This window comes from Pezoporus wallicus, unplaced genomic scaffold, assembly GCF_028554395.1.
Source record: "Pezoporus wallicus isolate ANWC-B61680 ecotype Strahan unplaced genomic scaffold, APGP_CSIRO_Pwel_v1 contig_14159, whole genome shotgun sequence".
Lineage (NCBI taxonomy): Eukaryota > Metazoa > Chordata > Aves > Psittaciformes > Psittacidae > Pezoporus > Pezoporus wallicus.
In genome coordinates, this window is record NW_026642380.1 from 136,214 (window position 1) to 156,933 (window position 20,720).

At 47.2% G+C, this 20,720-nt stretch overlaps 1 protein-coding gene and 1 long non-coding RNA gene across 3 annotated transcripts in view; both read left to right on the forward strand.

Moving 5' to 3' along the window:
* LOC130610063 (uncharacterized) overlaps positions 1–20,720 on the forward strand; it is a 138,404-nt gene that overhangs the window by 94,540 nt on the left and 23,144 nt on the right. The window lies entirely within an intron of this gene.
* On the forward strand, positions 8,427–20,640 carry PRPS1 (phosphoribosyl pyrophosphate synthetase 1). 2 transcript variants are annotated; one of them, XM_057429618.1, is made up of 7 exons: positions 8,427–8,665; positions 11,291–11,474; positions 11,806–11,904; positions 13,703–13,827; positions 15,603–15,776; positions 16,460–16,619; positions 18,641–20,640. In XM_057429618.1, exons 1-7 carry the CDS (start codon positions 8,544–8,546, stop codon positions 18,731–18,733), a joined length of 957 nt encoding a protein of 318 aa, XP_057285601.1. In that variant the 5' UTR covers positions 8,427–8,543; the 3' UTR covers positions 18,734–20,640. The 2 variants fall into 2 exon arrangements, with proteins under 2 accessions (XP_057285601.1, XP_057285602.1); XM_057429619.1 differs by having other exon boundaries at positions 8,499–8,630.

The window sequence follows — 20,720 nt, forward strand, 5'->3', positions numbered from 1 at the left end:
AACAGCCACAGCATGAGCCAGCCTGTGCCCAGGTGGCCAAGAAGCCACCAGCATCCTGGCCTGTATCAGCACCAGTGTGGCAGCAGGGCCAGGGCAGTGACTGTGCCCCTGCACTGGGCACTGGTGAGGCTGCACCTCGAGTCCTGTGTTCAGTTCTGGGCCCCTCACTACAAGAGAGACATTGAGGTGCTGGAGCAGGCCAGAGAAGGGTACCAGAGCTGGTGCAGGGCCTGGAGCACAAGTGTGATGGGGAACGGCTGAGGGACCTTGGGGGGGTCAGTCTGGAGAAGAGAAGGCTCAGGGGGGACCTGATCGCTCCCTACAACTGCCTGACAGGAGGATGTTGTAAGGTGGGTGTCAAGTCTCAATAGTGATAGGATGGGAGGAAAAAGCCTCAAGTTGTGCCAGGGGAGGTTTAATTTAGATATTAGCAAAAATTTCTTCACCAAAGGGTTATGAAGCTCTGGAACAGGCTGCCCAGGGCAGTGGCTGAGTCACCATCACTGGAGGCATTTAAAAGACGTGTGCATGTAGCACTTGGGGACATGGCTAAGTGGTGGGCTTGACAGTGGTTGGTTTATAGTTGGACCCAACGATCTTAAGGGTCTTTTCCACCCTAAATGATTCTATGATCCTGTGTTCCCCTTCCTCTGCTGTACGGCTGTGTCTACACTAGAGAGCCTGCAAGGAACCCAGACTGATCTTTGACCACTGCAAGCCAGAAGCTGGGCTAACAGCTGAGAGGAGACCTCTTTCACACCATTCTCCAGAGGTCAGGTCCGTGCTCCAAGGCTCAGCCCAAACCCTCTCCTACTTCTTTTCACCATTCCCAATTAGAGAGGAACCCAGATCAGCTTTCTCTGTGAGCCACGGCTTGCCCCTCACTCAGGCAGTGCTACTGCCACAGGCCAAGGGAGCTGCCCTACTTGCCCACGTGCTGGGGTCCTTTTCCTGTCCCCACTGGGCTGACTGCTGTAAGAAGCATTATTGAGTACTGTGTGATGGTTATTTATTTGGAGTTGGGGTCTTTTGAATTATTCTTTTTTCACTTCCAGGTGAATGGTAAAATAATTCCTGCTTCTCTTCACACCCCAAGGTTCCCCTCATCCTCCCAGTCTAGACCTAATCAATCAGACTGCCTTAACTGGTGCTTCACTGCAGTCAGCCACCTTCCAAAATGCAAGGTTACACATTTCATCACCCTTACCCTGCACTTCACACACGCACAGGGAGAGCAGGTTCTCCTGGGGTCCTGGCACCAATCCCCATCGCACCCACCTCTGGCTGGAAAGGGAGACGGTGGCATCAGCCTCCCAGGAGGAGTGAGGCGGGTTGTGAACACCAGCCAGCTTGCCCCAGCGCTTGGGGATGATCGGGGATCTCTGCAGGATCAGTCGCTTCCCATCCCTATGATTTCTTTATAAATATGCACATCCGAAATCTCTCGTTCTTCCATAGGAGTTACGGAAATGCACAATGTGCTTCTAACATGCGCATCCTCTAGCGAGTGCAATAACCTCCCCTGGCCCACGGCTGTCCCGGACTTTGGCCATTGCTGTCGGCAAGGCAGAGAGGATCCTGCTGTGGGGACAGCCTCCTGCTTTCAACAACCATGTAGCAAATACACAGTGGAAGAGCCAGGTTGGAATTTCAGTCTGTGGTGGGCAAAGCCTGTTATAATGCTGAAGGCTGACAGGGAGCTGTGTTTTTCTTTTCCCCAGGAATTATCTATTATGAAGCTCTGAGTTTCTTCAAGCTCCCTGTTATGCCCATATCATTCCTCCAGACATCTCTCAGTCTAATACAGAGGAAAATTTTTTTATTGTCTGTATATAGTATATATAAATTTAAAAAATTATATAAATTATATATATATACACAAATTTATGTCTTGTTTTACAAACAAGAAAGATTAAATATATTAATCTTAATATCCAAACTAGCATTTGTGTCTTTTTTTTAAGAACTTTGTGGCAATGTGGCTATTCCCAGCTGTACAAAGCACTGTTCATAAGCAAAACCCCCTATTTTTGTCACTATAGAGCTGCATGTATCTCCGTACTGGAAGCTTAATGACCCCACAGTGTCACTGAACTCCACACCAGTTAAGTACCAGGCTATGAAGGAAGCCACGAAGCAGCAAGAAATGCAGGTTGGAAACTGACTGTTTGACTTGGCACAGCCACTTATGTGTTGTAAATGGGCATTTTGGCTTCATTCCGCTCCAGGAGGGAATGCCTGCAGCAGCACTCACCCCTTCACTGGGCAAAGCAACCCTTTGCTGGGCAAAGCGTGGTCCTCCTGGTGCCCCTAAAGCCGGGGAGAGCCAGGATGTGCTCCAGCCCCTCTCTGTTAGCAAAGTCCTGCCTGATCCCTTCCAGATGAACCAACCTGAGTACTCACTGACAGCTCCAGTGTGTGTCTCCAGCCCAGTCGTAGGCATTTGCTCCTGTGCCTGGGAAGAGGTGACAGCCTGGTACCTGCCATCAGTGACCTGATGATTCCGCAGCCCTGTGGGACTGCTCTGGTGTGTCTGCAGGGGAAAGCCCAGCTAAAGCATAATGCCAAACCCAGGGACAAACCTGAGCCAGGCAGTTTCCCAGCTACAGGTGATGTTTCCAATATCCCATTCGTGCAGGGGACAGGCCTTGCCTGGCACAATGTACTGCTCTTTGCTTATCAGGGAGGAAAGCATTGATGTGTGCCCTTTATGTGTCCCAAAGCCTCCACAACCTATAGAAGCCAAGTCTGGTAAAGATCCAACACGAAAAGACTTAGGAACTGGGTCATTCTCTGTACGGGGGTTGAATGTGTGGTCTAAAGCACAGGCAGCAGCAGTCAAGACTCACACACATTCTCTGTGCCTCCAGGTTTGTTATTTTAATCTCATCACACCATTTCCCATGCTGAACTAACAATGACACCGCATGGGACAAAACCCACCCATTTATAAAGCTGGCTGTGGATAAAAAAAGTAAATGGAAAAGCCAAGAGGTTTCCTAACAACCCCCAGAGCCTGAAAACATCGACAGCAGGCAGTTTAATCACAAGTTCAGAGTCGATGCCTAGTACCATCTAGTGGGCAATCAGCACCCCGTCACAATTACTCCTTCACATCACACCGTTATTATTTGCATAATGGTAGCAATAGGTGCTCCAGGATTAGTCGAATGTCCCTGTGCGAAGGGAGGAGCTGTAGTGATATGGACCCGAGGAGGATGATGAAGCCCTGCCTTCATTATTGCTGTACTCATCTGTTAGGTGCTGTCCCTCCAGCCTCACTCTGTAAATAGTGTTAAAGGAAATGATCCAGGTAAAACATTCTTGTTCATGTTTCTGAATCACAAATTTGCCCTTTCAGAGCCTCTCAGTACCTGCCTCTCTCATGCTGCCTTCGCCCTGGGGTTTTTGCTTAGCATTAATGCTGGCACAGATTTCCTCCAGGGCCTTCACAGCTCCCAGGAGCATTGCTCAGCCACAACATGCGTTTGTGACCACCTGATGTCATTGCACTCCCCCAGTCTGCTCCCTCCCTTCATCTTCTCTAAGTTATGACCTCTCTGAAGGAGACTTCACCAGGGCTCCATCAGTGCATAGAAAATGAAAGCCAAATGGGCCATCTCTGGTCCCTCTAAGCCAGAAAGACCTGGCTTTCAGGGGTTAAAGTGCCAAAAGCAAGAGCTGGAAAATGAGCAGACCTCAAGCAGTAATCCCAAGATGGTTTGGATAAAATTACTTGTGTCTCTGTGGACTTTGCTGGTCATTGTCAGCTGGACACAACAACTGGGCACCACGGTTTAAAGCACTTTGAACTCTAATCCCCATGGTGTAGCGCCCACATTCTCCTGTCAGGGTTTCCATCCTCTCCAAGGTCCTGGCAACACTACAGAGGAATCACAGCAGCCCCAGATACAACAGCAGGGTGAGCTGAATAGCTGGGACCCACTGCTGCTTTCATCAGGCCCACGGGAACTGACAGTCAAACAGAAATGAGTAATGTCTAAGTTTTATCTGCATTTGAAGCAGAGTGTCTGGATTCTTGTGTAAAACATCCCAACAGATTCCTCACATAGGCAGACACAGTGGAGCTGGCTGGGACAAACGGACAAACTTGGTTGCCTTCTACAACAGGGTGACAGCACTGGTGGATAAGGGAAGAGCACAATTGATGTCAACTATCTGGACTTGGGCAAAGCCTTTGATACTGTCCTGCACAACATCCTTGTCTCTAAACTGGATTTGACCAATGGACCACTTGGTGGATAAGGAATTGGCTGGATGTTTGCACTCAGAGTGCTGGGCTTATTCAGCCTGGAGAAGAGAAGGCTCCAGGAAGACCATAGAGCAGCTTCCAGTGCCTAAAGGGACTGACAAGAAATCAGGAGAAGTACTTTTAACAAGGGCCTGTAGGGACAGGACAAGCAGAATGGCTTTAAGATGACAAAGGGTAGATTTAGTATTAGATATTAGGAAAAAAATCTTCACTATGAGGGTGCTGAGGTGCTCGCACAGGGTGCCCAGAGAAGCTGTGGCTGCCCCATCCCTGGCAGTGTTCAAGGCCAGGTTGGACGGGGCTTGGAGCAACCTCCTCTAGTGGAACATGTCCCTGCCCGTAGCATGGGGTTGGAACTGGAGGAGCTTTAAAGTCCCTTCCAACCCAAACTGGTCTGTGATTCTATGATCTCAGCTGTGTGATTTACATCACACAACCTTATTTAGTAGATATGAAACAAGCCTGTACACACGATAGAAAACTTTTGTGAGGGTTTTTCTGTCAGGCTGTGTAATTCCATGTCAGGGCATGAGCAGATGAGGAACCTGCCGATGCCTCATCCCACTGCAGCCACTGCACAACCCTCCAGCCCAGCTGAGATGATGCCCCTTGCTGTCACCTGCCCCCCAGACACAGAGTCAGCAGGGAGGATGTTTTGCGCAGCTGGATTACGAAGTCACTGAAGAGCAAACACGCTGTGAGAAAGTGGCAGAGATCCCAGCACTGCCTCCCTGAGGTTTGCTGCACATGCCAAGGGCTGGGGAGAGAGATGACAGGGCTGGGGACACGCACATGGTCCAGGACACTTTATGATGCTTCACGCAATACCACTTCTGAAAAGCAAAGTGGTTTTCTTCCCTGGCTTTTCTTTCAGCCAGCAGTGCAAAGGGCACAGCCTTGTGTTGCTCTTATCAAGTGCCATTCATTCAATGAACAGAACTGGCTGTGAGGCATTGCAGTCACAAGGCAAGAGGGACTAAAAACAACCACCGGCCACAGGCTTTCTGCATAAAAATTCATCCTTGATTAAGTGGCTGGTGGTAATTGAGTGGCAATTGTATGCAGGAATGCGCCAAGAGTGGGACAAGGGCTACTTGTCCTGATTGGCATCACCATGAAATTTGATAGAGCTCATGCGCTGCTTAAAACTTCCTGGAAAATATATTCCTGGGCCATGAAACACAAAGGTGTTTCTCATTAAGTGCATCTCCATGGAATCAGGTCAATAAAAAGGGGGTTTTGCCATTCATGTGCTTTCAGGTTCTCCCTACCTGGGCAGTAATTTACTTCACAGTTTCCAAACCATGAGGTAGCACAAAGAGCTCACACTATACACTTGTTCTTTCTACTACCCAAGCCAAGTGCTTGTCCACATTGTAAACCACAGGAAAATTAAAGTTTTTATACTCAAGTAGATAATTGCATGTATTATACTTGACTTCCAGAATTAAGCAAGCCAACTGGAATTAACTGCTTTAATTCCAAGTAAGGGTCTCCATACAAGAGCTGAGATACTCCAATGCACTTCCACATCCCAGCTTCACTCGGGCTGTGATTATTTTCCTGAGCACCCTTTCACAGACAACCTGACTCACAGGCCAATGCTTCTGAACCACGCAGTCTCTCCCTTCATCCTGTTTAGGCCAAGAACCAGATAAACATCTCTCTCTTCAAAGCTGGTTCTCCTTGTCCCTTCTTCAGTAAATGGCAATGCAAGCTGCTAATAGACAAGCTTTGGCCAAGGACATCATGAGCAAGCTTTTGGGCTTTGTTCAACCAAGACTTTGGTGCATTAAGAGCCTCTCCTTAATCAAACCTTTTGAGATTACCCTGTTCCAAGAGCTTTACTAGCGGTACTGATGAATCATAAAGTTAGTGGACTGAAGCCCTCATAACCTAAGTGCTGTCTAACCTAAGGACATTGTGGTAGCTGAACCAGCTGAAGGGTTGCAGTGACTTGGATGTCACTCGTGGCCACTTAATGCTGCTGTGAGCAGTGCAGAGCAGTGAGATGATGCACAGCTGGAGAGACTATGAGCAGCCCCAGCACTGAGACCCCGTTTGCCTTGGAGGAACAGAAAGTGTCATCCACCAGCAGCCACACACAATCTTCCCTCCTAGGGGGAACCTTCTGCCACCTCACTGGGGTTCCTGACAACACGCTTGGCGTCGGGCTCGGAAAGGCAAAGAAACCCTCTTTGATTTTACACATGAAAGATTGCCAGTCCCGCGTTTACAGGATTAAGGATCCAATTTCATCCAATGTCAGATTGTTCACGCCTGCAGATCTCATCTCTGTGATCCCAGGAGGAAACTGATAGACGTGCTGCTTCAAAAGCCCTGTGTAGGGCAAGCTCAGACAGAGTTTGTCAATGAGAGGCATCATTCACGTGTTTTAATGTACCTTCTACTTCCTCCAGCCTCAGTTTCCCCGCACCTGGTTCACAAGTAAAAGGGAAGGGGACAGGGATATTGGAGCACAGAAGACCCTCAAGACCCTCATTCTCCATTCAAGAGCAAGGGGAAAATGGAATTTAAACCAAGACTAAAGCTAAAGATTCAAAACCACACACAGGTATTTTGGGGACTGGAATGGAGTTACTCATCTTCCAAATTGTGCCAACTGCAATACAGTAACAACCCTCCTGTAGTCTGTTTTGTGGGGAGGTCTTCAAGGTATTTTTAGACTAAATTTTCAGCTTTATCACTCAAAAATATGTACAGAACAGCCACTGCAATGATCCCAAACTGTCATTTGGAAAAGCTGTTATGAAATGCGAAAGGCCCATCTCAGAATGCCAACAAAATTACTGGATTTCTTGCTGGAAAAAAAAAAAACAACCTTCTAAAATTACCATATACTGATATTGCAGTTCCCATCGATGCTAAGTGTGGGAATTCATATGTATTTTAATCCAGATTAATTCTGAGTGGGAATTCACATATATATTTAATCCAGATTAATTCTGAGTGACATCCTATGAAGGGTTATGGAAAACCTCCTCAAAGTATGATTTTATAATCATTACTTTACTGGCCTTTGGTGATAGAGGCAGCAGCATTCAAGGCCAGGATAGCTGCAAGATGAAATAAAAAGTGCCCTGTCTCTGTGAATAATGGATTCTGGTTGAATTCTCAAGGAGTGAAAGCAGTAATGTACCCATATGAAATTCAGTGCAGAAGTTTGTTATCTATGAGGCAGTCAAGTAAAACAAGCAGAAAGGACACAACTGCATGCAAACTTTGAAGGAGATCTTTCTAGCCTACTTTGTGTGTTTAAAAGCCTTTAAACTCCAAGTTTATTTCTGCAAAAGCTAAATTAATCCGCATAACGTAATAACACGCAGGCTGCGTGTTCACAGGAGACTGATTACAGGATTAGGTACAAACCCCTAATTCTAAATGTAAAAAAACCCTCAGAAATGAAATTAAATGGCCTGTTACAATCGTGAAAACCCCACCTCTGTATTTGCAATCCAGGGTATCCACCACAATTATTTTTTTTACTTTTTTTAATCTCAAAATGTTGCCAAAGATTCTTTCCAATAGGAAAATAAATAGCAGCAAGTATGCCTGCAGATTCTGAGGACAAGGGCAAAAAATGTTTATTATGAGACCAGTCAGACTGGATACATCCACGAGAAGTCAACGCTTCCTCACACATAAAGCCTGCTACCATCATTTCACTTTCGAACTGCTATCTATTCACCCTTCAAACAAAGGGAACGAGACCGAGCACAGCATCTTGGAAATAAAAAGCAAAGAAAAACGGATATTAGTAGGGTTTGTAGCCTAGAAGTGTGCCCGACGAAAAAGCAAAAGGTTTCTCTTCAGCTGAAGGACCACCATCCACCTTGGTAACAATGACCCATTACCCACCCAGCATCTGAAGCCAATAGCTGGGGACAGCCCTACTCAGTGTGACGGCTCCGGGCACGGCTGATCTGGCAGCAGAGCTCCTGTTTCCCGTGCTGTGTTTGACTCAGTCCCTGGGCTTCTGTTTGTGCAGGAAAAGCCACAGTTTTCCTTACTGATAACCTATTCTCTGTAACCATCACCGAGGGACATGAAGTGGTGGGTGGCCGTCCCCTGCAGGGCTCTGCGGGGCTTGGTTTAGGAGGCGGGTGCAGCACAGCGTGACCCGAGGCAGCGCTCACCGAGCCGCGTCCCGCGCAGGAGGCGGGCGGGTCCCCGTGCTGCGGTCGGCTGCGGTGCGAGGCGGAGCGGGGACGAGGAGGAGGAGAAGAGCGTCGCTGCCGCAGCCGCCATCATGCCCAACATCAAGATCTTCAGCGGGAGCTCGCACCAGGACCTGTCGCAGAAGATCGCGGACCGCCTCGGCCTGGAGCTGGGCAAGGTGGTCACCAAGAAGTTCAGCAACCAGGAGACATGGTGAGGCGGGGCCGCACTACGGCTCCCGGCGGGCCGCGGGGCGCTGCCGCGATGCGTCTCGCACAGTCGCCGCGCAGGGGCTGCTGGGGCTTGTAGTGCGGGTTGGCGGGCCGCGACCTGCCCTTCCCCTGCGAGCAGCCGTTGGGCCGCGCCGCGCCGGGCCGGGCCGGGCCGGGTCTCCCGTGACCCCCCTTCAGCAGAGCGGTCGCCGCGCGGCTCCGCTTGACGAGCTCCCAGCCCGGAGCCGTGTGGTGTGGAGCAGCGCGCGGGGCAGCGCGGTGACCGTGCCGGGTACCGAGTGCTGGCTGAGAGGCAGCGACAGCAACCGGCCCGGTGAAGCGTGGCCCGCCGGGGAGCCCCGGGGGAAGGGGGGGGATGTGTGTGTGTGTGCTTCGGATGGGGTTGGCCGCGGCTGCGGTGCTCCCCGGAGAGCTCCCGGCGACGCCGGGCCATGTGCTGGCTGCTGCGCGGCCCCGGCGATGCCTCTAGCGGCCTGCTCGGAAAGCGCCTGTGCCGCGGTGCGCGGGGCTCCCACCGGGGGTCTGGTGTTGTGCCTGCACCTTGCGGGCTGCAGGGCTCCGACGCGCGGAGCACGGGGGCGGTGTCACCCGGCCTCTATGGCAGAGGTCGGAGCGGCGGGATTCACCAGGCGGACTTCCCCCCCCAACCCCGGTAGCTAGGAGCTGATGGGAATGCGCCTTCCTGGCTTTCATCTCCGTTGATGAGCCTCTTCCCATGCGTAGCCTAGACTGTGATGACTTGAAGGGTGACAGGTTTGTGCTGAAGCTGTAGCTGGTGCCTTTAAACTGTTCTGAAGAGCATCAGAGTCTTAAAAGGTACTGCTAAAATTATTCAGGGAAGATAAGAGGCTGACACCACCTTACAGCCCATGATGCGACTGCAGTCACACACTCTGTGTTCCCCCCAGGCTCTGAAACCTAACATTTGTCTTGTTTTCTGTCTCTGTGCTTTATAAGTTGCTGCCATCCTACTTGAAGAAGCTTAAAGAAAGGAGAGGCTAAGAATTTATTCAGAGCTCTTACAGCTTGGTTTAGAGAAGTACACTAAGCAGGTACACACCACACAGTGTAATACAGAGAACCTTGAATGGTTGCTCCAACCCACTTATTTCTTCTCGAGACAATAACTTTTGCCAGGAGAATCCAAGATCTACACATGAGGTAGAATATTATGCTTCTATTGCATGAGTATTGAGAACTACTGAGAACTTCAGAGAGTTGTAGAGGAGAGTTTGAGTCTGATTCTCAGCCTTTGCACTGTTCTCATTGCTCTCTATTAACTGCTCTTCTGCATCCAGCTGGCCAGCCAGCAGGTTTGATGCCAGCAGGAAATGTGACTTTTAAGGCCTCCGAGAAATCTTATTTACCTTCATAAACTGATAGCAGATGCTTCCCAGAAAAGGGAAGATTATTTCAGCAAATAGCTTATTGATTCTTTTGTGTTATAAATGGCTTGAATCAGCTTAACTGACTCTTAGTGAGTGCAGTTGGAGATGCTTGTGTGCCAACTACTGCTAACTCGCACACTTACCTCATGCTTCATGCGAGGTTGGTATATGGTGTAAATCAGCGTGCAGTGAAGGTGACTGCAGTTTTCCGGTGGAGAGTGAGCATTAAGACTGTAAATAGGTAGCAGTCATCAAACCCATGTTGAATAAACGGGGAGGAAGATCAGAGAATTAAATATTAACATTAAAATCTCGCTTAAGGTGCTGTAAATGAAGCCACTGGGAGTGGGTTGGGTGATAATCTACTTCTGAAGAGTTTGATGTGGCAGCAGCCTGCAGAGTGGGTGAGCATCTCCAGTGCCAGAAAGAAACAAACCGAGAGATTTGTCCTTAGACTGACTTCTGGTTACTTCCAAATCTGTGGCAGTCATCTCTCAACTGAAATGCTGAAAGTAGTTAGTAGTTAATCTGTTCCTTAACAAAAGGCCTTATGCAGCTTTGCACTGTATGAAGCCTCAAAGCTAAGGTTCCTGCTTTCTTTCCAACTTTGTTTCTGGTGCAGGTGTCTTGATACACGCACTGGAGCTGGCAGTTTGCTGCTGGCAAACAGGACCTTTGGCTTGTATTCAGTCCCTTCATCAGCAGGGATTAGTGTGCATTGCATCCAGAAGGAAGTTAACCCCAAAAGCTTTTCCAAAGGGGAATGCTGGAGGGCTTGTCTGTTCAAGCCAGTAAATAGCAGTTATGACTCCAAATATAGTGACCAGCTGCAGCATAGCTTCTGGTAGAAGTTTGGCTCTGCTTGCTCTGCTGGTTGGCCACCATCCTTGCTTCTTTGTATGCTGCTGCTTTCAGCTGAGGTGGTTGTACTTGTGATTCAGGGGGAACAAGGCCTGCTCTGGGGTGTTTACATGCTCAGCTTGTATTGATCCAGAGTACAGGCTGAGTGCTTTTAGCCTGGCTGAACCATTAGGGAGATGTAAAATAGTTACTGAGCAAATAAGCAGCAGTGTTCCTGCTCAACACCTTTGATTATATGGCACTGTTACCCACAGACCCTGGGGAATGCAGTGCCTTGGTTGCTCTGCAGGCATATGTAATGGGCTGTGTTTTAATTTGTATTTGGGTACAGCTCTCCTTTTCTCATTTGTTCCCAGTGTGGAAATAGGCGAGAGTGTACGTGGGGAGGACGTCTACATCGTGCAGAGTGGCTGTGGTGAAATCAATGACAATCTGATGGAGCTCCTTATCATGATAAATGCCTGTAAGATTGCCTCTGCCAGCAGAGTCACAGCTGTCATACCCTGCTTCCCTTATGCTCGGCAGGACAAAAAGGACAAGGTAAGGGATCTGCTAAACTTTCTACTCAGAAGATGAATGAAAAGCCCTGAGTGCTGTATCGGAATTAGATTTAGTTGAATATGTAAAGGAGGCAATAAAACTTATTTTAATTTCTTTAAACCTCAGGGCATCGGACTGCAAATTCATCTTTTCATAAAGAGCTAGTTCTTCTTGAGAATGCACCAAGCTGTAATCACCAGTTGATGAAAAGATGCAATGTAAATGAGTGCTCCTTTTAGTAACTGCTTGTGAATCATTGCCTAGAAGTGGAAGACTGACATCTTGGTGAAGGAGTTGAACTTGTCTTAAATACTGTTTTTTCCTGTACTAGAGTCGAGCTCCAATCTCTGCCAAGCTGGTTGCAAACATGCTGTCTGTGGCAGGTGCAGATCATATAATCACCATGGACCTGCATGCATCTCAGATTCAGGTAGGAGCTAAAAATCAGGAAGTATTTACCTGCTCCAGTCTGGAGCCTTCAGGCTTTCCAGCAACCTGGGTTTGTTTAGACTCAGCAGTGATCAGGACTTGGGAATGTGGGACTGGAAGGCACTTGTAGAGTCAGTCAGAAGAGGAGAGGGAGATGGGTAACGGGTTCATCTCTAAATGAAATTACAGCTGTTCTTGAGCAGACTGAGCATATTGAGCCCTGTGTAAATGAATGTTGAGCTAGTATATGATCCATGCAACTTCTATTGCCACGCAGTGACACTGTGTGCTCTTAACTGGTCCTTCAAGGGATTTGAGATGCAAAATGTCTTTATCAAGAGTGTTTTTAAATATTTAGTAGAGCTTTCTCATATTTACTGAATTATCAGGGAGAAGTGAGCAGTTAGCTCTGCCTCTAGGAGCACTGTCACAGCTGCTTATGAGGTCCAGTTGACCAGGACAGTGATCTGATAGCTTGCTGTTGACAACATGGGCAATCCCACTTGTATCCGTTCATTGCCACCCTTCCACATAAGTGGGTTTTGGTTCTTCTCCAAGCTGTTGGTGAATTGAAAATTATTCATGGGTTTTGCTGGCTTGGTGAACAGAGCAGTCTCACAGAGCAATTGAAGTCTTGACTGGAGCTGTGTAAGAGAAGTGGCAAGAGCTATACCAGGGAGAGGAGAGACAGCAAGCTGTTCCATTACCAGCCTTGTTTCTTTTCACCTTGAGCAAGTGCTCTGAGACCAAGAAACCAACTCAGTGTAACAGACAGGGGGAGAAGTTATCTCTTGTATTGCTGCAAACACTTTGAATCGAGAAGGGTGAGATATCTGCTGGTGGTGAGGGAGGTAGGCAGGCTGGATGGAGATGCTACAAATGCAGCCATTTGCTGCAGTGCAGTTTCTTCCAGAGTAATTTGCCCAGAAATACTTTGTCTCAGATAGAAATAAATAAAAATCTATGGGGCACAGATGAGAAGACTGTCAGAAAGATCATAGAATGGAAGAACAGATCCCAAGATATGAGGATGCCGCTTCCCTAAGAGGCTTAGAGTTATGATGTGTGCCATAGGGTTGAGCTTTCACCAGCAGCAGTGGTGAGATTCAGTTGAATAATTGGGTTTGTGTGCATACACTTCCAGCATTTGTCTGGTTTCAGCCTGGTTTTTGTAGCTGCTGGGTTGCTGAGCCCAGAAGGAATGATGGCAGGAAGCATCTGTTACCCTATACCTTGACACATTCCCCTAGAGTAGCTGCCCCCACTCTTCTGCCTTTTATTCCCTGTCCAGGATTAACTTCTAGCTTTTAGTGACCTTTGAGGTTTACCTGGAGGCATCTGCTGGGGCAGTGTAAAGTTGTGGGAACAGCGTTAGATTATAAACAAATGTTACTCAAGCCTCTTCATAGGTTTCCTGTTGATGCCAGCAGTTTAGGTAATGAGCTTTAAAGACTGACTCTGTAAACGGGCAGATAGCTGCTCTGAAAATGAGTGTTTGCTGGTTTCTGCATCCCCTTAGGATAGAACTAGGTCCATGTTGTGAAGGTGTTAGATGTAGTGTTACTGATGCTGCTAAACTATTTCTGGCTCTGAAGGCTCCTTATGTTACTGTTCTCTGGATCCCAAAAGATAGTGCCCTAGCATTAAGGGGAGTAGAAAGGAAAGCTGAAAGCTGTAGAAGGGAAAGCTGAAAGCTGTGGAAAGGAGGTGGCTGCATGCCTGATCATACAGAATGCTTCTTCCAGCTGTTCTTGGAATGTGACCTTCAGTTACGTCTATTCCTGTTGTCTTCCTTGCAGGGCTTTTTTGATATCCCTGTTGATAATTTATATGCTGAGCCTGCTGTACTCAAGTGGATCAAAGAGAATATTGCAGAGTGGAAGAACTGCACCATTGTTTCACCAGATGCTGGTGGAGCCAAGAGGTAAGCTGTCAGCCAGCCCGCTTGAGGTGCTGCTTCTGGATGCTCTTGAATTCCTGAGAGCATTTCTCACCTTATTCTTAGGACACACATTCTCTCTGCTAGCCTGCCTTCTGTAAGGCAGTATGTGGCAGCTAGTGAGGAATGGTCAGATAGTCTCCTTAAGGAATGTTTAGAACATTTCCTGAGCTACATGGAGAATTAAACACCTTCTAGAATCACAGATGCACAGGTAGGAATTGGGCCATTACTACATCCCTTGGACTAAACCAATGTGTTTGTGGAAGGGTGATTATGCAGGTTGAAGAAGGGAATTACTTAATTCATAGCCCTATGCCAGGACAAGGCTACTGCTGCTGGTCAATGATAACATTTTTATCCAGGCTGCTTGCTTTGCAGTGTTAAGCTGACTTTATCAAGGCACTTACTTTATTACTCTTGATTTTAATATCTAGCTGGGACTTAAGCTTGCTGCTAGCCGCTGGAAGCAAGGAAGATAGATGGGTCCTTTCCAAAAAGCAGCAGCATCTGTTACAGCACATTTCTACTTTGGTAGTCTGACAATCTCCCCATCTTCCAGCATATAAACGCGCCAGTTTCTGAGCAGCTCAGAATGTTCTTGGGTGCTTATTAAGAGAAACTAAGCTGTTCCTTCATGCTTCTGTACTGAGGGCTACATGTGAACAGCAAAGGGATGGAGATGTATCTTTAATCCAGACACCAAATCTGGATCTTAAGACTTAATTAAGTCAAGACTTAACACCAGAATGTTGGCGCATGCTGATCTGATTCACATACTGGTAAGTGTTCCAAGCTATCTGTTACGAACAGCCAACAGATAAGTCCACTGTAGGTTGCTGTATGTCTTCTGTAGCTTTGTTGTGGCCCGTGTGTTGGACAGGACCATTTGTAGGTTCAGCCACTTCTGTAGCTTGTTGCATAATGCAGTATATGGGATGCCAAGTCATCTGACTCCTCAGAAACCTCTTCAAAGGCCACTTAAACTGAAATGTGGAGATCTTGGCTGGTGTGACACTTCATGGAGATACTCCAGAACTAAATAATTCAGAAAACAATTCAGTTTAACAAGCTTCTGTATCACTTCCAGGCTGATAAGTCTCATCTGCCAAGGCTCAGTCTGCTTATCCCAAGTGTAGAATTTCTTAGGGGCATGTGTATTTTGTTCCTTCACACTCGTAATGCTTTTAGTGTCTTTACTGTTCATTAGTATCAATACATGAAGTTTAGGTTCCTCTGGTAAGGTTGTGCTGTGGGCACTCTAACCAAAGCAAATGTGAGGTGGTGGGCTTGGGTTTCTTGGATGTTTATCTCTCCACTGTGCTTATGTCAGCACTTGAATGCATGATAACTGAATGATTATATGAGTGCAAGTAGATCCCTGCTGAAGCACAGCTGAAGCGCTTCCAGGGTAGTGTTATACAGATGACAGCTTCCCAAGCATTCTGATCACTTCAGGTTTGCCAGATTTGCTGACTAAGCTTTGAGCTGCAAGTGCAAATTAATTTACAGTGGTCAGGATGAAGACTTTTATCTTAATCTGCTTGCTGTCATTGGGAAAGATTAGATCAGACATTGCAGTTTAACTGCTTGAAGGGAAACTTCAGGTGGCAGAGCATCTTCTACTAATTGCTTGGAGCAGGAACAGGTGTGGTGACAGCTTCTCTTATTGCAGTGGCAGTTTGTGCTTAATAGTTTTAAGAGGTTCAGTTGAAGCTGGTGTGGAGTTAAGTGTTGTTTGGAAACTGTTCTCTCTTCAGAGTGACCTCCATTGCAGATCGATTGAATGTAGACTTCGCCCTCATTCACAAGGAGCGCAAGAAGGCAAACGAAGTGGATCGCATGGTCCTGGTGGGTGATGTGAAAGACAGAGTGGCCATTCTGGTAGATGATATGGCAGACACATGTGGTACCATCTGTCACGCTGCAGACAAGTGAGTAGGGCTGATTGATTCTTTCCTAAATCAGGAACCTACAGTTAGTGAAAGCTATGGTATGGGTTAAGCAGGTTATTTGAATGTCAAGTTTCACAGAGTATTTTTAACAGTTTCTTGATTATCTCCTGTCATACAACATAAGTAAAAAGCCTGATTGAAGTTCTCACTTTAATAAGTGAAATAATGGAAATAGCTAGAAGACCATAATGTCTTTTTTATCTGAGAAATGCTTGTGTTGAAATGTTTCCACTAGACCCTCACTGGCTATGCAGGTAGAGCTATGTGCTGTCTGGTCCACCAGGTTAAGGTCATACATGTGAATTTCTATTTGAAGTAAGTTCAAGCCTTCCTCACTAGAAACACCAGCAAGTACAACATTTGGTATTAAATACCTGCTCCCTGTGTTGGCAAAAACCATGGAAGGTGATTTATAACCTAGTCCAAATGTCCCAAAAGGGCTTAGAACACTTTTTTTTCCAGTGTATACTTTCTGTGGTGGGTTTTATGGTGCTGTTGTGAACTGTTCCCCCAACACAGTAGGGGGCTGGAGGGGGGAGTCAAAGGTGGCCTGTTACTTAAGCATATGCTATTGTCTCCTTTCATGCTTACCATGTGTCTTGCATTAATTTCAATTTAATACTTGCTAAGAATTCCTCATCCTCCTTATTCCCACCTTACAGGCTTGTGTCAGCAGGAGCCACCAAAGTTTATGCTATCCTAACTCACGGGATCTTTTCTGGGCCAGCAATTTCTCGGATCAACAATGCCTGTTTTGAGGCAGTTGTGGTCACAAACACGATACCCCAAGAGGACAAGATGAAGCAGTGCCCTAAAATCCAGGTGAGCAGCTACTTCTGTCACTCCTTGGGGGGGGAGCAGCACTTGTCTGTCCTCCTGTTGGGGAAACCCCTTCATACTGTCCAGTGCTTACAGCAGTTTCATTGGTACTGGAATCAGTGGCAGTGTGGACTAGTGCTTATTGCTGTGACTTAATAGACCTGTTACAGTGAGAAAACACAGCTTCTAATCCAACTCATCTTAAACAGTTCATGTAAGTAAATTTACCTGTGCTTGTTTTATCACTGAGCTAAGGGGGCTATGCTGTGAGCAAGCAGTTGTGTCTGTGCACCTCAGAGGAGTGGTGTGCTGCTGGTGTGTAATAGTGAAGCAGAAGTAGTTAGGAACTTCTGAAGTTGGGAATGCCAGCTTCAGCTGTGTAGCTATCACCTAATGCCCAGCCCTTGGAGCAGAGTGTCTCTTCCTTTTGTGAAGCAAAGTAGGCCTGGTCTGGGGAAGGTGATTGCCTCAGTTCTGGTCTTAATTAGCAGTGCCAGTGAGCTGGAAAGGGAATGCATTTCTGTCCCACAGACATGTCTTGCTGGTTTGACCAAGAGCAGCTGACACAGCTCCACAGCACAATGGTCAGATACTCACCAAAGATAACAAAAACACTTTGCTGTCTATATGAAAGTGCTCACTCAGTGTCTTGGGGTTTCCATTTAGCAAAAAGTACCGTGGCATTTTGTTTCCCAAGCTGAGGCTGACTTTCCTGGAAGGAAAGAGAAATGTCTTTACAGCTTGAGCTAGGTGGAACTTGAGGGTTTCCTGTGTTAGTGGACAGCTGGAAGCTGCAGTTTTACCTGAGCATTGGGGCATAATAGGTCAATTGGAAGCTTCAGTTACTGCTGTAGAATATACACAGCCAAGGGCATCCTAAGCACTAGCTTCACAGCACAGATATATAGGACACAGGCATTCTATGATTTGGAGAAGTTCTGGGAAGTGAATGGCACTGCTGAGGCCCAGCTAGTACTGTTGTGAGTGCAGCAGGTTCCTTAATACCAGGATTCTGTTGGAAAGGAAGCTCAGCTGGTTGAAGCTGCTGTGAATTTTAGGCTCCTTTAGGGAATTAAGCTATAAGCTGATGACAAACTGCTGTTGGGTTGCATATTTTTCAGCACTAACTTCTGGATGATATTCCTGCAGCTGAGCACACCTAAAGTGTCTGATGCTTCAGTTCTTTCTGAGCCCCACACCACAGTTCATGTAGGCAATGTGTTAAACTGGTTATCAGTATGTAAACAGCTGTAGCCAGAGATTGCAGTGGGTAGTTGCTCAGGCTCTCACTTAGCACCTAACTGCTTTACACTGGCTTCTGATGTTCAGTGGTGAGAAATACAGAACTAAAGGGTTTAAGTCTTATGCTTTGTCTGCTCTGTAGTTCCTCAGTTTCTTTCTTCATTTCCTTAGGATGCAGAATACCTGGAAATGTTAAATATGGATTTCACCTCCTCTCCTTAATGCATCATGAACATGATGCTTCTTACTGCAACCACACATCAAAACGCTTTAGCTGCTGGGTGCAGAGCTAGAGTTTTACTGAGCCTTCATCTTTCCCTCCTGTTAACTGGGTTACCCACCAGGTGGAGCTAGCACAGAAACTGGGACTCGAGCTGCAGCACAGCTTCATCTGCCTTAGACTGCTGGCAGTGATGGTAAAGCCTCTTGCCTCAAGGGAGGCGATCTGGTCGTGATTGAGACTCCCCCAGCTTCTCTGCAAAGTACATAAGACAGTTCCTAGGGTAACCAGACTGAGCTTAGGGAGTCTCAGCAAGGAAGGGTGACAGTGGACTGTCATCCTGACAAAGATTAACAGGGAAACGACTGTTGCTAAATGTAGAATACCTTCAGAATGATATGTAATTAACTCTCAGTCCTGTGTAGAAATCATTTGTCCCCATCTGGCACGTTATGGGTTTGGGTAATGAGTTTTCTCTTTAAGTTCTTCCCAACTTAGCAGCTGCCCTTCCAGGCTCGATGTCTTTCCTCAGTGACACTGACACATCTTTCTTCCCCTGTAGGTGATTGACATCTCGATGATCCTTGCAGAGGCCATCAGGAGGACTCATAATGGGGAATCTGTCTCCTACCTGTTCAGCCATGTCCCTTTATAACAAGAGATGTCAGCTGCTGCTTGTATGGCTTGTTTTTTAAAACCAAAAGTTGTTCAGCTTGTTGTAAAGTTCAGTAGAAGACTCTGCTTGTTCCAGTGCAGCTCTCCACAGCTCCTCCTGCTTAAGTCAGCCTTACTGGCTCTGATCCCAACACTGGGAAGCTGGAGGGGGGAAGCTCATCTGTAACACTCCCAACTCCACCAGCAGCCCTGTGCATGGGGGCTCAGCAGTAATACTGACTCATCTCTGCAGGTCTGTGGAGAGTGGGACTGACCCATGGCTTATTGCCACAATTGTTTTGGGGGAGGGTTAGATGATCTGGCATGCAAACCCTAAATTGCTTGGGAAGTAGAGCTCCTTAGGACGTGTTGATGTGGACCTACAGCAAGAGCCCGAGAGACTGCTGGCTGTCTTACCCCTCTATACCTGATAGAAGCCCTTCAAGAGCGATGGGGAAGGTTTGTATCTTGGCCGAGCTTGACCCTAGGTAAAACCCTGGGGGACACCTGGGAGGTGGTTCTGCTACAGCTTTCTCCCATGGAAGGAGGTCGGTGTCATTTTCAACCTTGAGTTCATCTTATTAATGAAATTAGATGTCCTTTTAGCATGCTGCACAGCAAAGTGAAGGTGAGAGCATAGTCTGTGCAGTACTGCCTTGCTGTAGTAAGTTAGAGCTCAAGATTCACCCTGAACAAGCATTCTTCTCCCTCTTACATAGAGGACTGATGGTGGTTGCGTGTAGTTTCTGGTGTAGGCTGAAACCAGTTGCTCAGTTTCAGAGCTGCTGGCCTTGCTAGTGATGGGAAGGGTGCTGCCATGGAGTGCAGCTGCACCTTGACTTGCTGTACAAATCCTGGATCCTTTTTTTACCAGTACACTCGTAAACTGAGCCTCTTTATCCCATAGTAGCTTGGTTGTTGCATCTAGCAAGTGCCTGCTCAGACACTGGGTGGCCTAAAACGCAACAGCTTTGTGTCCAGCTGTCTTAGCCTCTCATTGCCTGCGATCCTGTTGTCCTGTAAGTTACTGACACATTCTGGTTGCTTGCCCTGATCACTGTCTGCCTTGCCTTGAAAGTTGCTTCTTGCAAAAGGTCTTAAACCAAGGAACATAGGAGGTTGCGGGACTACAAAACCTGAAGAAGGCTTTGGAGTGGGTCTGATGCTGCTAATGGGTGCTTACAGCGATGGGTTGGAGAGGCTGGTGGTACATAGTACTGGGAAAACCATGGATCCAGCACCAACCTGACAGGCAGCAAAGTGCCTGAAAGAAAAATACCAAAACTAGAGCTGGCTGAGGTTCCTGGGTATAGGCATCACCTGAAACTTGAATACTGAGTAACTGTACCAGACAATCATAAGGTAAACTGTTAAGTCTCTCCTGAACTCTTGTGGGGTTATAGACTGAGCTCTTACATCCTGTGCTGGTTTTTATAAGCACTCCTGTTTGTTTTTGAGGAAGGGAAAAAGGGAAAATAAGGAACTCAAAATGACTTGCTAGGGTAACCAGCATGGCTGTGAGAGGCTGGGGGCTGGGGTGTCAGTGGAACTAACTGGAAGACTTGGTTAAGATCTAGGGAAGTACTTCCTTAGTTGTGCCTTTTACTGAAGACTTCTCTCCCTTCCTACAGCTCCTGTTCTGTGGCAACGTTACTACTTCTATTACAGTGTGGGGCTTTTCTTTATGTATAAGATTTGGTGTCTGTCCAGAAAGTGTGTCTCTTGCTTCCTTGCTTTGCATCCTGCACTGAGCTCTACCGAGAGTCTTGATTCCTGCCTCCTGTGTTTGGAGCCCCTGCTGCCACACTGCCAGTGCCCTGCAAGCCCAGAGCTGGGGCATTGAGCAGGATTTTCAGCAGCGTTTGTGTTTAAACCTGATGAAGGAATTAAACTTTTATTTAAAAACCATGGCCTCTGCCTGGAAATGCTTCTAAAACCCTGACAGAGGGGATGGGTCACCTGCAAGGTAGATCGTGTTGGTAGAGCAT

Bases quoted from the DNA above. Each gene is read 5' to 3' on its own strand.
- PRPS1 (XM_057429618.1), top strand. From the start codon at position 8,544: ATGCCCAACATCAAGATCTTCAGCGGGAGCTCGCACCAGGACCTGTCG. The intron at 8,666-11,290 runs GTGAGGCGGGGC...ATTTGTTCCCAG, and splicing joins TTCAGCAACCAGGAGACATG to TGTGGAAATAGGCGAGAGTG. The intron at 11,905-13,702 runs GTAGGAGCTAAA...TCTTCCTTGCAG, and splicing joins TGCATGCATCTCAGATTCAG to GGCTTTTTTGATATCCCTGT.